The 15927-nt window shown below is 39.2% G+C and overlaps 1 protein-coding gene across 3 annotated transcripts in view; it reads left to right on the forward strand.

The window, feature by feature from the left end:
• The window catches only part of LOC127861108 (nucleolar complex protein 3 homolog), a 73857-nt gene that overhangs the window by 16780 nt on the left and 41150 nt on the right, over positions 1 to 15927 (forward strand). For all 3 annotated transcript variants that reach the window (XM_052399483.1, XM_052399485.1, XM_052399486.1), the window contains exons 7-15: positions 1586 to 1679; positions 2187 to 2275; positions 3478 to 3597; positions 9577 to 9648; positions 10573 to 10629; positions 12352 to 12468; positions 13080 to 13160; positions 13537 to 13637; positions 15841 to 15913. In XM_052399483.1, the coding sequence (XP_052255443.1) occupies positions 1586 to 1679; positions 2187 to 2275; positions 3478 to 3597; positions 9577 to 9648; positions 10573 to 10629; positions 12352 to 12468; positions 13080 to 13160; positions 13537 to 13637; positions 15841 to 15913 (804 nt within the window). The remainder of the gene's footprint in view (positions 1 to 1585; positions 1680 to 2186; positions 2276 to 3477; positions 3598 to 9576; positions 9649 to 10572; positions 10630 to 12351; positions 12469 to 13079; positions 13161 to 13536; positions 13638 to 15840; positions 15914 to 15927) is intronic.

Below are 15927 nucleotides of genomic sequence, written 5' to 3' on the forward strand. Positions count from 1 at the left end.
GTTCTAATAGCCAGTGCAGTCTGCTTAATGCATGAGCGTAATGTGTTGTTCTAATAGCCAGTGCAGTCTGCTTAGGATAATCAGGGATGACATTTTCTCTTTAAACAAAAATTCCATCAAAGCCAAAAGTGTGGTCCCTGGTTAGCCAATGCATTAAGCCCAGTTTTCCTAGAATGAGGCTCATGCTAATGCACTGAGGGAGTTCTGAATATTGTACGGGTAATTGTCATCAGCTGACCTCAGTATACACTGCTGATGGCTGAGTTTTTCCAGTCTGTCATCATATGGAATCAACAATTCATATGAGTCTTGCTCTGGGACAATTGGGCTTAATGCATGTGAATAAAGTGTCTCCGATTAGCCTGAGCAGTCAGCCTTAATGCATTTTTGCTAAGTAGCGACTTCATAATAAAAAAATACCTTAAAAGCGGAAATTGTCGTCCCTGATTAGCCTGTTCAGACTGCACAAGCTTATCTGTGACAACACTTAACGCAAATGCATAAATCTCTATTTTCCTGTAGGGAGGATTATTAATACAAAACCTTCTTGCCTCAGAAATATGTCGGTGAAAATCAGTATTTTACTAGTGTTAGTCCTTTGTAAACAATAAAAAAATCAGCACCAACGAATATGGGGCCCGTTTGTGTTAAAGACATCACCAAATGTTTGTAATTTACACTCAATGTGAGCCTGACTCTGTGAACAAAGGGCATGTACGTAAAGTGTTGTTCAAGATTAGCCTGTGCAATCTGCAGGGAACATAGGGCTTGTACGTAAAGTGTTGTTCAAGATTAGCCTGTGCAATCTGCAGGGAACATAGGGCTTGTACGTAAAGTGTTGTTCAAGATTAGCCTGTGCAATCTGCAGGGAACATAGGGCTTGTACGTAAAGTGTTGTTCAAGATTAGCCTGTGCAATCTGCAGGGAACATAAGGCTTGTACGTAAAGTGTTGTTCAAGATTAGCCTGTGCAATCTGCAGGGAACATAGGGCATGTACGTAAAGTGTTGTTCAAGATTAGCCTGTGCAATCTGCAGGGAACAAAGGGCTTGTACGTAAAGTGTTGTTCAAGATTAGCCTGTGCAATCTGCAGGGAACATAGGGCATGTACGTAAAGTGTTGTTCAAGATTAGCCTGTGCAATCTGCAGGGAACATAGGGCTTGTACGTAAAGTGTTGTTCAAGATTAGCCTGTGCAATCTGCAGGGAACATAGGGCTTGTACGTAAAGTGTTGTTCAAGATTAGCCTGTGCAATCTGCAGGGAACATAGGGCTTGTACGTAAAGTGTTGTTCAAGATTAGCCTGTGCAATCTGCAGGGAACATTGGGCTTGTACGTAAAGTGTTGTTCAAGATTAGCCTGTGCAATCTGCACAAGCTTATCAGGGAAAACATTTTCCGCCTAAACTAAATTTTTGTTGAGAAGAGAAGGCTTTTAAACTAAAAATACCATAAAAGCGGAATAATGCCATTCATAATCTGGGACAACATTTAACACTCGTACATTGAGACCTGTTTAACCCTAGTGCATCTAATAAGTTTGACATTGAAAACACTCATAGTCATTGAAACATGTTTGGTGTCTCAGATGAAGAAGGAGACCAAGGAGATACTGGGTCACGAGGTCGCACTTGTCCGTTTTTATAGAGACTATCTAGAGTTCCTGGACAGGACTGCTAAAGGTAAAACTGACCTGTAAAATTATTATACTTACCTGAACCTCTTCCAAATATGTGCTTAATGTATTAGTTTGAACCTTTTCATTTTAAACTAGATTGCATCAAAAGCCTTTGGCTTATTGAAAGACTCTTGAGTCTGTGTCCAGGGTAGAACTAGTACTTTGTATCTTTGGAAGAAATCTGAGAAACGCTCCCACAGTCATTCACACTAGGTGAATATACCCACTACACCACTGTAACTTCTTTTGAATGTATAATCTCATGAGATGACCAGTTGACCAGCTATGGTGAAACTGCGACTTTTTCATTGGGGACACAAAAGATTCGCCCATTCATGAAACAGCTTTAAGATCAATTTTAACCCCTCTATATTTTACCTCCCACCCCTCATAGTAAGCTTACACACAAAACAGGTTATTCTTTAGGCAATCATCTTTTCCATTTTCAGTAAAATATTTCTTACAGTCAGTTATTATAAATGAGTTCTCATGTTTTTAAAATATATCACAGGTAACAAAAAGGAAGCAAGTGGTAAGAAGAAGATAAAGAAGAATAAACATGGTAGTGATGAAGCACCCATTCCTGCAGCCACACAGCAGGTCAGCACAAACGCTTCTATGTGCTCTTAAGGCTCAGCACTTGAGCTGCACTCTGGGAAAACAGGGCTAAATGCATGTGCATGAACCGTCGTCCCAGATTAGTCTGTGCAGTCAGCACAGGCTAATTACAGACCTAATTTTCAATGATATTTTGCATTTAAACAAGGACTCTTCTCAATGTAATCCAGACTAGGTGGAATAGTGTGACCCTGATAAGCCTGTGCGGACTGCAGTGGCTTATTTTGTACAACTTTTTACGCACATGCATTAAACCCCAATTTCCCCTAGCATGATTCATATGTATGTTGATTGCAGTCTTCCCTTTAGTGTCTTTGGAAGTAATTCCCAAGTACAGAAAGAAAAATATAATTTAGATTTATAAAATAAATTTATATTTCTTCAGTATGAAACTAAATATATTTGTTTTCAAGGGACATCATTTGTAAGGAATTGATCATCAGCCAGTCAGTTTGCCTTGAGACCTGTAGATTATGAATTTGATATTGAATCAGAGAACATTTCAATTATGTTTCTAAATAAAATAATGGGTACCTAGAAACCTATCTTCAAAAAAACTGTGGTTCCTAAAGAAAATATCTGATAAGAAGGGTTGTCAGATCAACAGATTTCACCCTAAAGATTTTTTAGCAGTATTATAAACAAAAAGATGAAAAGACTGTAATATTGACTGAATATTATTTAAATTTTGCTAATGTTAAATTTTTTATATATACATTTATTATGTCACTGCTCCAGCTAGGCCTAAATTGAAGGGCTAGCACCCTGCCAACACTAGGTCCTACCCTGCCCCCTCAAACCACTGCCATGCGCTTTTGTTGTCTGATTACATTATAATAAAGCATTTTGAAGGATAGTTTCCATAAATTAGTGCAACAACATTCGCTTATTTTTTTTATTTTTCTAAAATGCATAGACATGTATACATGTGTGCATTGCTCTTAGAAAACAGGGCTTAATTCATGTTAAACCCTGAATCAGGGAGGTAACTTTCGGCCTAGACTGGATATTTGTGTAGAAGTGAAATACTTAAAAAAAACATTTCGTAAAAGCAGAAAGATTTGTCTCTGATAAGCCTGTGCAATTGCACAGGCTTATCTGGGACAACACTTTACGCACATTATTAAGCCTCATTTGCTTAGAGCCAGGCACATTTATTATTTTGATCGTCTCTTTGTATACAGAAGCTGAAGCAGCTGTCAGTGCAGTGTCTATGCAGTCTGCTACAGAAACATCCACACTTCAACTACACTAACAACATCATCGCCGTCATCGTGCCATTCATGAACAGCAACAATGAACAGGTAGGTAGCCAGCTGAGTGATCAGTTAAAGTCACAAACATGGCAGGTGGGTAGCCAGCTGAGTGATCAGTTGAAGTCACAAACGTGGCAGGTGGGTAGCCAGCTGAGTGATCAGTTGAAGTCACAAACCTGGCAGGTGGGTAGTCAGCTGAGTGATCAGTTGAAGTCACAAACATGGCAGGTAGGTAGCCAGCTGAGTGATCAGTTGAAGTCAAAAACCTGGCAGGTGTGTAGCCAGCTGAGTGATCAGTTGAAGTCACAAATGTGGCAGGTGGGTAGCCAGCTGAGTGATCAGTTGAAGTCACAAACGTGGCAGGTGGTTAGCCAGCTGAGTGATCAGTTGAAGTCACAAACGTGGCAAATGGGTAGCCAGCTGAGTGATCAGTTGAAGTCACACAACAATTAGCAGGTGGGTAGTCAGCTGAGTGATCAGTTGAAGTCACAAACATGGCAGGTGGTTAGCCAGCTGAGTGATCAGTTGAAGGCACAAACTTGGCAGGTGGGTAGCCAGCTGAGTGATCAGTTGAAGTCACACAACAACGAGCAGGTGGGTAGCCAGCTGAGTGATCAGTTGAAGTCACAAACCTGGCAGGTGGGTAGCCAGCTGAGTGATCAGTTGAAGTCACAAACGTGGCAAGTGGGTAGCCAGCTGAGTGATCAATTGAAGTCACAAACCTGGCAGGTGGTTAGCCAGCTGAGTGATCAGTTGAAGTCACACAACAACAAGCAGGTGGGTAGCCAGCTGAGTGATCAGTTGAAGTCACAAATGTGGCAGGTGGGTAGCCAGCTGAGTGATCAGTTGAAGTCACAAATGTTTCAGGTGGGTAGCCAGCTGAGTGATCAGTTGAATTCACAAACCTGGCAGGTGGTTAGCCAGCTGAGTGATCAGTTGAAGTCACAAACCTGGCAGGTGGGTAACCAGCTGAGTGATCAGCTGAAGTCACAAACGAGGCAGGTGGGTAGCCAGCTAAGTGATCAGTTGAAGTCACAAACCTGGCAGGTGGGTAGTCAGCTGAATGATCAGTTTAAGTCACAAACTGTGGGTAGCCAGCTGAGTGATCAGTTGAAGTCACAAATGTGAGGAGCCAGTTGAGTGATCAGTTGAAGTCACAAACGTGGCAGGTGGGTAGCCAGCTGAGTGATCAGTTGAAGTCACAAACCTGGCAGGTGGGTAGCCAGCTGAGTGATCAGTTGTAGTCACATAACAATGAGCAGGTGGAAAGCCAGCTGAGTGATCAGTTAAGGTCACAAACGTGGCAGGTGGGTAGCAAGCTGAGTGATCAGTTGAAGTCACAAACGTGGCAGGTGGGTAGCCAGCTGAGTGATCAGTTGAAGTCACAAACGTGGCAGATGGGTAGCCAGCTGAGTGATCAGTTGAAGTCACAAACTGTGGGTAGCCAGCTGAGTGATCAGTTGAAGTCACAAATGTGAGGAGCCAGCTGAGTGATCAGTTGAAGTCACAAACGTGGCAGGTGGGTAGCCAGCTGAGTGATCAGTTGAAGTCACAAATGTGGGGTAGCCAGCTGAGTGATCAGTTGAAGTCACAAACGTGGCAGGTGGGTAGACAGCTGAGTGATCAGTTGAAGTCACAAGCGTGGGGTAGCCAGCTGAGTGATCAGTTGCAGTCACAAACGTGGCAGGTGGGTAGCCAGCTGAGTGATCAGTTGAAGTCACAAATGTGGCAGGTGGGTAGCCAGCTGAGTGATCAGTTGAAATCACACAACAATGAGCAGGTGGGTATCCAGCTGAGTGATCAGTTTAAGTCCCAAACGTGGCAGGTGGGTAGCCAGCTGAGTGATCAGTTGAAGTCACAAACGTGGTAGGTGGGTAGCCAGCTGAGTGATCAGTTGAGTTCCAAACGTGGCAGGTGTGTAGCCAGCTGAGTGATCAGTCGAAGTCACAAACGGTGGGTAGCCAGCTGAGTGATCAGTTTAAGTCACAAACCTTGCAGGTGGGTAGCCAGCTGAGTGATCAGTTGAAGTCACAAACATGGCAGGTGGGTAGCCAGCTGAGTGATCAGTTGAAGTCACAAACATGGCAGATGGGTTTCCAGCTGAATGATCAGTTTAAGTCACAAACGGTGGGTAGCCAGCTGAGTGATCAGTTGAAGTCACAAATGTGGGGAGCCAGCTGAGTGATCAGTTGAAGTCACAAACATGGAAGGTGGGTAGCCAGCTGAGTGATGAGTTGAAGTCACAAACGAGGCAAGTGGGTAGCCAGCTGAGTGATCAGTTGAAGTCACAAAAGGTGGGTAGCCAGCTGAGTGATCAGTTTATGTCACAAACCTGGCAGGTGGGTAGCCAGCTGAGTTATCAGTTGAAGTCACAAACATGGCAGGTGGGTAGCCAGCTGGGTGATCAGTTGAAGTCACAAACGTGGCAGATGGGTAGCCAGCTGAGTGATCAGTTGAAGTCACAAACGGTGGGTAGCCAGCTGAGTGATCAGTTGAAGTCACAAACATGGCAGGTGGGTAGCCAGCTGAGTGATCAGTTGAAGTCACAAACATGGCAGGTGGGTAGCCAGCTGAGTGATCAGTTGAAGTCACAAACGGTGGGTAGCCAGCTGAGTGATCAGTTGAAGTCAGAAACGTGGCAGGTGGGTAGCCAGCTGAGTGATCAGTTGAAGTCAAAAACGTGGGGTAGCCAGCTGAGTGATCAGTTTAAGTCACAAACGTGGGGTAGCCAGCTGAGTGATCAGTTGAAGACAAAAATGTGGCAGGTGGGTAGCCAGCTGAGTGATCAGTTGAAGTCACAAACGGTGGGTAGCCAGCTGAGTGATCAGTTGAAGTCACAAATGTGGGATAGCCAGCTGAGTGATCAGTTGAAGTCACAAACGAGGCATGTGGGAAGCCAGCTGAGTGATCAGTTAAGGTCACAGACGTGGCAGGTGGGTAGCCAGCTGAGTGATCAGTTGAAGTCACAAACGTGGCAGGTGGGAAGCCAGCTGAGTGATCAGTTGAAGTCACAAACGAGGCATGTGGGTAGCCAGCTGAGTGATCAGTTGAAGTCACAAACGTGGCAGGTGGTTAGCCAGCTGAGTGATCAGTTGAAGTCACAAACGTGGCAGGTGGTTAGCCAGCTGAGTGATCAGTTGAAGTCACAATTATAGCAAGTGGATACTCAGCTGAGTGATCAGTTGAAGTCACACAACATCGAGCAGGTGGGTAGCCAGCTGAGTGATCAGTTGAAGTCACAAACGTGGCAGGTGGGTAGCCAGCTGAGTGATCAGTTGTAGTCACAAACGTGGCAGGTGGGTAGCCAGCTGAGTGATCAGTTGAAGTCACAAACATGGCAGGCTGGTAGCCAGCTGAGTGATTTGTTGAAGTCACAAACGTGGCAGGTTGGTAGCCAGCTGAGTGACCTGTTGAAGTCACAAACGTGGCAAGTGGGTAGCCAGCTGAGTGATCAGTTGAAGTCACAAACGTGGCAAATGGGTAACCAGCTGAGTATTCAGTTGAAGTCACAAACCTGGCAGGTGAGTAGCCAGCTGAGTGATCAGTTGAAGTCACAAATGTGGCAAGTGAGTAGCCAGCTGAGTGATCAGTTGAAGTCACAAACGTGGCAGGTGGGTAGCCAGCTGAGTGATCAGTTGAAGTCACAAACGTGGCAGGTGGGTAGCCAGCTGAGTGATCAGTTGAAGTCACAAATGTGGCAGGTGGGTAGCCAGCTGAGTGATCAGTTGAAGTCATGAACGTGGCAGGTTGGTATCCAGCTGAGTGATCAGTTGAAGTCACAAATGTGGCAGGTGGGTAGCCAGCTGAGTGATCAGTTGAAGTCACAAACGTGTAATGTAGCCTTGCACTGGGAAAACGGGTTTAATGCATATACGTACAGTATCTTCTCAGATTAGCCTGTGCATTGCGCACAGGCTAATCTGGGATGACTCTTTTAATCTGAATGTGATTTTGGCTAAAAGGAGCCTTTCAGTAAATGAAAAATTCCTTAGAGACGAAAAGTGTAATCCATGATTAGTCTGTGCAGACTGCAAATGCTTATCTGAGATGACACTTTAAGCACATGCAGTTAGACCAGTTTTCGTAGAGTGAGGATTAATTATATGTAATTTCTTATGATTGGACTTTGGTCATGTGTAATTTGTATTATTCTGCTGTAAAAATTGCTAAATCAAGACCCCTTTTTCATATGCCTTTTGTGACCGGTCTTTGTCCGTCGTCCGTCCGTCCGTAAACATTTGTTCGTAAACACTCTAGAGGCCACATTTATTGTCCGATTTTCATGAAACTTGGTCAGAAGATTTGTCCCAATGATATCTTGATCGAGTTCGAAACTGGGTCATGATGGGTAAAAAACTAGGTCACTAGGTAAAAAAAAAGAAAAACCTTGTAAATGCTGTAGAAGTCACATTTAATGCCCAATCTTCATGTAACTTTGTCTAAATGTCTGTCTTAATGATATGTTGGTTGAGTTCAAAAGTGGTTCCGGTCAGTTGAAAAACATTGCCGCCAGTTGGCGGGGCAGTTTTCCCTATACGGCTAAAGAGAAACCTTGTAAACACTCTAGAAGTAGCAATTTCGGCCCAATCATCATGAAAGTTAATCAAAACATTGGTTTTATTGATATGTCGGACGAGTTCGACAATGGTCCAGATTGGTGAAAAAACATGGCCGCCAGTGGGCAGTGCATTTTTCTCTTTATGTATATAGTGAAAACATGTGAACACTCTAGAAGTCACATTTTTTGCCCAATTTTCATGAAATTTGGTCAGAACATTTGTTTTCTTGATAAGAGAGTTGAGTTGGAAAATGGTTCCGGTCAGTTGAATAACATGGCTGCCGGAGGGGGGGGGGCATTTTTCTTATATTTATAGAGTAAAAAAAAGCTTGTGAACACTCTAGAAGTCACATTTTTTGCCCAATCATCATGAAACTTGGTTTTATATATATCTCAGATGAGTTTGCAAATGGTCCCGATGGGTCAATAAACATGGCTGCCAGGGGGGTTGGGACAGTTTTCCTTATGTGACTATATAGAGAGAAACCTTGTGATCGAACACTATAGAAGTCACATATTTTGCCTAATCTTTGTGAAACTTAGTCAATACATTGTTTTTTTGATTTCTTGGACAAGTTGGAAAATGGCTCAGATTGGTGAAACACACTTTTTAGCTCACCTGATTGCTCAGGTGAGGTTTTAGGATTGGTCTTTGTCCGCTGTCCGTCCGTCCACATTTGGTTTGTAAACACTCTAGCATTCACATTTCTCAAGCATTCTTTATCAAAGTTGCTGAAAGATCTCAGTCAAGTTTGATGATGAGCAAAATCACATAATTAAGACCATAATTATTGCCCTTAGATTGTCCACATTTTCATTATATTATACAAAATCCTTGTAAGCAAAGTTTGCTGTCACCATTTCAAAAACAAAAACACTCAGTTTGGTTCAATAATGATGAAACTTGACCAGGATGTTTGTCTGGTTGATATCTAGGTCAAGTTTGACATTAGGTAAAGATTGAATGAACTGAACTTGCATTGTCCAAACATTTTCGTATTTACCTTGTACACTCTAACTAAAAGTAAAACTCAATATCTATGTAACATAGACCTTTAAACAGGCATATTTTGTGACAAGTTTGCACTCATGTTCAGCTTACAGTGTCTGTAACATGATTATTACAACAATCTAAATTAATGATATGTGGCTTGGTGGTGGTGTGGGGGGGGGGTATTCATCACTACTGCCACAAGCTCTTGTTTGGTTTGGAGTCACATGCAGTTTTGAGATGTTTTTATTGAGTTTACATTGTATATCACACAGGGTCTTTGTCATTTTAAAGATTTGAATTGGTTACAAAGAATTAAAAAAAAAATTATGGTTATCTTAAATTTGTTTGATCATGTGATTGTTTGTTTACTGAAAACTAAAGAAAAAAATCGAGAGTTTTTTTTTTCACTTAAAAGATCTCAAAAGCCATGTTTAAGTGTGTGATTTTTTAGTAATCTTATATTTTCATTTTGCAGATTTCCGATACAGCGTGTAACTGTGTACGACAGCTGTTCAAGACAGACAAAAGTGGTCATGTGATTCTAGAGGTTAGTAATTTATTGTATGTTTCATCATTTTCCACTTGCTGAATGTCAACTCCTGCATGACATGAAAGTTAGTCTCAGTGAAATTCTTGTGCCTCACTGGAAACACATAAAATATCTGATTTTTCTTCATTCTTGACAAAACTATATCACACACTCCAACAAAGGTTTTTACAAACACTGCTGGTGGCAATTCTTGACTACACAAAAACTAAGATATGTCAATTGTTTAATGTTTATACGCCTATTATCTTGATACTGGTGCCATATGAGCCGTGTCTTGCGAAAATGGGTCTTATACCATATGAATCTAACCTAACTCCTGACCGGCCTGTGCAATCAGCAGTCTGGTCAGTAGCTTTGCTGTACACTAAAAAGAAATACAATTTTGTGTGTCTCATAAAGGAAAGGGTAGTTCCTGACCAGACTGTGTGGATGCGGCTATTTTGGACGCATATGGTGTAAGACACATTTTCATATGAGGTGGCTGGAATAAATATTGTCCTTGTTGTCCTTCTATTGGGTTCTTTAGGATTGGTGCAGTAAATTTTACAGTTTTATCCCGCACTTACACCAATTCTAAAACTTTTGTATGCTTTGTTGTTGAATATGACTGTTCATTGTCCACCTATATCACTCAACCTCAGTTTTATGTAGACTTTTACCCAATGTAGACATGAAATAATTCAACGCAAACATATGTAATAGGTTACTATTGATGTGACATATTTAGTCTTGCACCAATTTAGTCTAGCATCAACACTTCTTGCTGCAACTCTTTGATAGTTACACAGTTGTTGTTGTTGTTAATGACATTTCCTTATCCACCTTGCAGTCCATAATGATTGAATATTATTGGGTCTCATATCTCAAGAAAACTTTGCTGGATTTTATCATCATCCAAACATGGTCCGTGTTATTTTGCAGATAACCAAGTGTGTTGGGAGAATGATAAAGGCTAGAGATTACAGAATTCAGCCCAAGGTGAGTACAGGTTTATCACTAGGCTGGTTAGCTAGAGTTAGTTTAGTTTAAACCTATTTATTTTAGCACCATTGCATTAAAATCCTCAGGCTTATTGAAACGCTCTCGAGTCCGTTTACTATGCCTAGAACCAGTACTTGGTGTCTTTGGAGGAAATCTAAAAAACACTCCCACAGTGGGGATGGAACCCATGACCACCCAGTCGCTAGGCGGACACCTTATCCATTAAACCACGGCGACCTAGAGTTGCAGACTGGGCTGTCAAGAGTTACATGTATGTGTTCAAGCCCCAAGTTATAACTTGAACACATTCAGATAAGTCATGGAATATAATTTCTTCAGCCATTTATATCTCTCAGATTCAAGTAGGGTTATAAGTTAAGTACATATAATAGTACTAAACCTGTTTAACCCAGGAATGAGTTAGAAGGTTTACTTACTGCCATTTTAGGAGAAGGTTTACTTACTGCCATTTTATGACCGGAACACTATATTAATAATTCTTGCAAACATTTCAACTTCTCAAGGAATTAAGCAAAACTGAGTGGCATATAAGGTGGTATTCATTACACGTGTTGAATACAGTAACAATGTGCAGTATTAAAAATTATATTTGATATGCCGCTGTGGAGTAGTGAATATGGTGTCCATCTACTCTAGCCACCAGTATGTCATTTTTATCCTGTCTCTGTTGCAAACATTGACCAAATAAAGCAGGGTCGAATAAATTTTCCTATCTCCGGTCAACAGGAAGTAGTGTATTCCTACGCAGGCTGTGACGATTAACATGTTCTAATATTTGACCTTTGAAATTTATAGGGATGCATCATGAATGTTATCGTTATATTATATACCGGTATCATCCTGTTTTCTTTTTTAAAATGTATTACCAAACCAGCTTTCCGTATTTATCATTTTCATCTACTTGATTACGCAATTTATGACGTATCTACTATAGTGTTACGTCATTTCTCTGACGAAACATACTATCTAGTTGCTCTCAGGATTTTAGGGACAACAATTTTGACATGGTGGTTTTAACAGTATTTTTAAATATTTTTAAAGCATTGAACGAATCATACACGTATTTCGGATTGTGTGTTTGTCGTTCATTAAAGTTGTAAATGCATTGTTATAAGCAACGGATTAAAGTTGTCATAAAGGTAAATAAAATTTAGTTTTTGTTTTGATGCTGCATTTTTTAAATTTCATTTTAACCAAGAAAAAGATCACATTCCCGATTCGTTTTTAATTTCTTTGCATATTTTCAATAGGAAAGTATGTAAATTAATAGTTTTAAGTGGAACTATTTTTACATTACACAATCGGTAGTAATTCGGTCGTATGGAATGTTGTGTACATGTAGGAGGCTCGACAAGAATAATTATATTGTAATGACAATTTGTCTTTGATAAAATGTGTCAATGGCATGAAACAGGATAAATAGAATACATGGTTGGTGCCGAAATGGATAAAGTTTATCCGGTTCGGCCCGAAAAAGAAAAATATGGCTCGCTAAAACTCGCCCTATTTTCTTTTTCTAAGCCTCACCGGATAAACTTTCTCCATCTCAGCACCAACCATGTATTCTCTATATTCATTCCTATTGTGGGAGTGATCTTGGTATATCCCCCAAAGACACGTAGTACTTGTTCTACCAGACTTGAGAGATTTTCAAAATGCCTTCAACTAAACTAACAAAGTACTCTCTGTCTACTACAGGTGCTCAACACTTTTCTGAGCCTGCGCATCAAGGAGGTGAGCTACACCGACCCGGTTACGAAGGAGGAGGAGAAAAAGAAGCAAAATAGCGAGAAGCTGTCACGCAGGGAGCGGAAGGTATGCTGATAGCCTGTGCAGTTTACACAGGCTAATCATCAGACGATTGTTTACGCCTAAAATTTCATTTTAAAAAGACTGCCTTTAAACAAAAAAGTGGTAAAGTGGTGTCCCTGACTGCACAGGTAAATCTGGGATGACATTTTATGCACAAACATGAAATATTAAACCCTATTTTCCCAAGGCATATGTATGCTCAAATGTGTGAAATCTTTAGCTTTTGTCTTTAAATAGATTTTTTGTTGTCTCAAACTCATTAATCAAAGTTAAGGCTTAATCTTCAGTTTACTAAATAAGCAAATGTCTACAAAGTAACACATTTTGCTTTACGTATGTTAATGTTTGATAACATTTTTTTTCTTCATTAAGCTCAAAGAAATTTCCAAAATGTGAAGACATTTAATATACCAGGAGCAAGGTGAATTTGAATTAGAAAATTATAGTGCTACATGTCCTAGTTTCTGGACACAACACTATCAGCTTTTATTGCATTATTATGAACTTTCTCGTCTCACGCTTATTTTAATGAGATAAACCAGATTGTATGTATCTCAGAGAAAAACCAGATTGTATGTATCTCAATAAAAATGTATGTTTTTTTTTTGCTTCAGCTGAAGAAAAAAGAAATGTTTATAGCTCGAGATCTGGAGGAAACCAGGGCTACAGAAGACAAGAGGAAACGATTAAAGCTGGTACATCATACACATTATTTGATGAGGTTGCATTGTAATGATATAAATCGTTACTAATCAGATACGAACTTTGACATGTTTGTAGTCCCTAAGAATATCAATTTAAGTTAAAGACCTTTCTTACTAGATTCAGGTTATAAAGGCTTCATATCCAACCCTGAGATACTTATGAGCAGCAAACAGCATGAAACCTGAACAGACTGAGAAACTTTGCTTCATATTGGAAAAGGGTTAAAACTGTTTTGGTGACTTTCATACTTATGTTTTTCTTTTTTTATCTATTTTTTTTTGTTTAGAAAAAACGAATTACATATTTTTTTCTATTTATCATATAAGAATGTATGATATTGTGATGTAAATCTTTCACTATTTTCAGCACACAGAGACAATTCAGACTGTGTTCCTGACATATTTCCGTATCTTGAAGAAGGCGACCCACTCTGTTCTCTTCCCTTCTGTTCTCGAAGGTCTTGCAAAGTAAGTGGTGCTTAACTTGTAAAACAAAAATGTGTTCATTTGTAAAATGTCTACAAAAGAAGTGTCTTAAAAAATCTCAAAGAATGTGGATAGGGGTTTTGTAAGAACAAAATGAAAAACAAAATGGAAATGAATACCTATTATTTCCATTATTTTTTGTCTGTAGACAATTAAAAAAAAAGATAAAAGTAAGCAACACCCACATAACTTGTGATGGGTGGTTCATGAAATCAATTATGTGGTCAATCTCTTCTTAATTCTGATTTAACTCTTTCCCACTAAAAAACAAAGTGAAAATGGCTTTTTGCAAAAAGCAGTTAACCAGAACAGCCTGCGAGTAACTGGCAGTCTGTTCTGTTTGGAGATACAGCCTTACAAACTTGAATCTAGTAAGAAAGGTCTTAAAGTTATTTATTTATTTATTAAATATATTAATATTTATAACTTTCTCAGGGACTACAAATGTTTGAAAATACATATCTAAGTGGTAAAGGGTAAAGAAGGCCAGGTTTCAGTTACTGGTATAAAATTTGCATTTGGTACTGGTATCACAGTAAAAATGTTAGTTGTTAAATTGACCACTGTGTTAACTGACCGCTTTGATGACATGTCTGAAATACTTTCCAAAAAGGCAAAAAATTCAACAAAACAAACAAACAAAGCAACACAGGCAAAACAACAAAATGACGTGTTTGCTAGTGCTTACAAGGATTTACTGAGACTTGACAACATGGTATTGGAATGTGAATTCTGGCTGTCACCTCCAGATATATTTCATTATTTCATGATAATTTCCATGTATTTATGCATTTGTACGCAAGGTTATCAATATTGTATCTTTGTATAATATAATTTCATGAGGTACGAAATGTAATTAAAGATTAATTAGCAATTCATTTTTGAAGAATCAGACAACTGTCACTCGGTCATTCTCATTTGACAAAACATGCTGCTTTAATTTTATAAAACATGCAAATAAAATAATTAAAAATAAATCATGCACTCGTGATTAATCTTGCCTTGAATAGTTTAATAGTTTAGTTGTGAATAATCATTTTTCTTAATAAAACAAATTTGATTGCCTTACAAACTATAAAACAAGTGATCAATCTTTGCTCAATGCTTCAGACTAATTAATTTTATATTGTCATGTCATTGTTATGTTATTCATTTTTAAAAATGATTTAATCAGCAAAGTGATATATCACAGATTACAGTATAGCAAAAAGATTTTTTTTAAACACTGATTATAAGGAATGAGACATCAAACGCCTAATGGACTTCATTTTTGTTATTTTCTTAAACAAAATTGTTTATCATAAGTTTATGTCATGTTCTGATGTATTTTTAGCTCAGCTGTTTTCTGAAAAACCCGAGGTATTGTCATAGGCAGCTTGTCATCCGGTGTCATGCTAAAACCTTTACATTTTGTTAACCTTTTGAACATTGGCTCTAAAATCAAAGTGCTTCCACCTACCCGGTACAAATTTGAAACTTCATACGTAGATGCACCTTGATGAGTTTTACATGCCACACCCGTGTTTGGGTCACTAGGTCAAAGGTCAAGGTCACTGTGACCTCTAAAAAAATAATTCTGACAAGCTTTCATTTATTCAAAACTGCACCAGAAGCCGAGCGTTGGCACCTGTTATGCTGTGCTCTTGTTATGTCCTCCAGTCTATACTGGGGGGACACATTGTTTTTTCCCTGACTGTTGGTTTGTTTGCGTCAAACTTTAACATCCTTCAAGGTCAAAAGTTAAATATATGGTGGGGGGGGGGACATAGTGTTTCACAAACACATCTTGTTTTAAATATTTTGCCTATACTTTTAGTATAATTAATACTTTTACATGACTTACATTAACAGTGTTGTTGTTTTTTTTCATTTGTTCATTTTGACTGTATACAAACTGTGTTCGTTCATATTCATTGTTATTCTTTTTTTTTGAGGATTTACAAAATATCCAACTTTACCTCCACTTTTGTTGTAAAATCTTTTTTAATGATGCAATTATATATGCAAGTGTCAATTTATACCTACAATTCATCTAAATTAATGCATGCAACAGGTAAAATTGCATATAATGCAATGTTGAAAAAGCGCAGTTTATTCCTAGATTGATGTCTTATTCAAACTTCACATTATAGTGTGTGTAAAAAATAAATGTCTGTCTTGTCTTAATGTGCTTATTTGTATTCAGGTTTGCACACATGATCAATGTGGATTTCTTTGAAGACCTATTTGCTGTATTCAACAAGTTGATAGCTACAGAGGTGAGGGTAGCTTT

This window comes from Dreissena polymorpha, chromosome 15, assembly GCF_020536995.1.
Source record: "Dreissena polymorpha isolate Duluth1 chromosome 15, UMN_Dpol_1.0, whole genome shotgun sequence".
In the NCBI taxonomy this organism is placed as follows: domain Eukaryota; kingdom Metazoa; phylum Mollusca; class Bivalvia; order Myida; family Dreissenidae; genus Dreissena; species Dreissena polymorpha.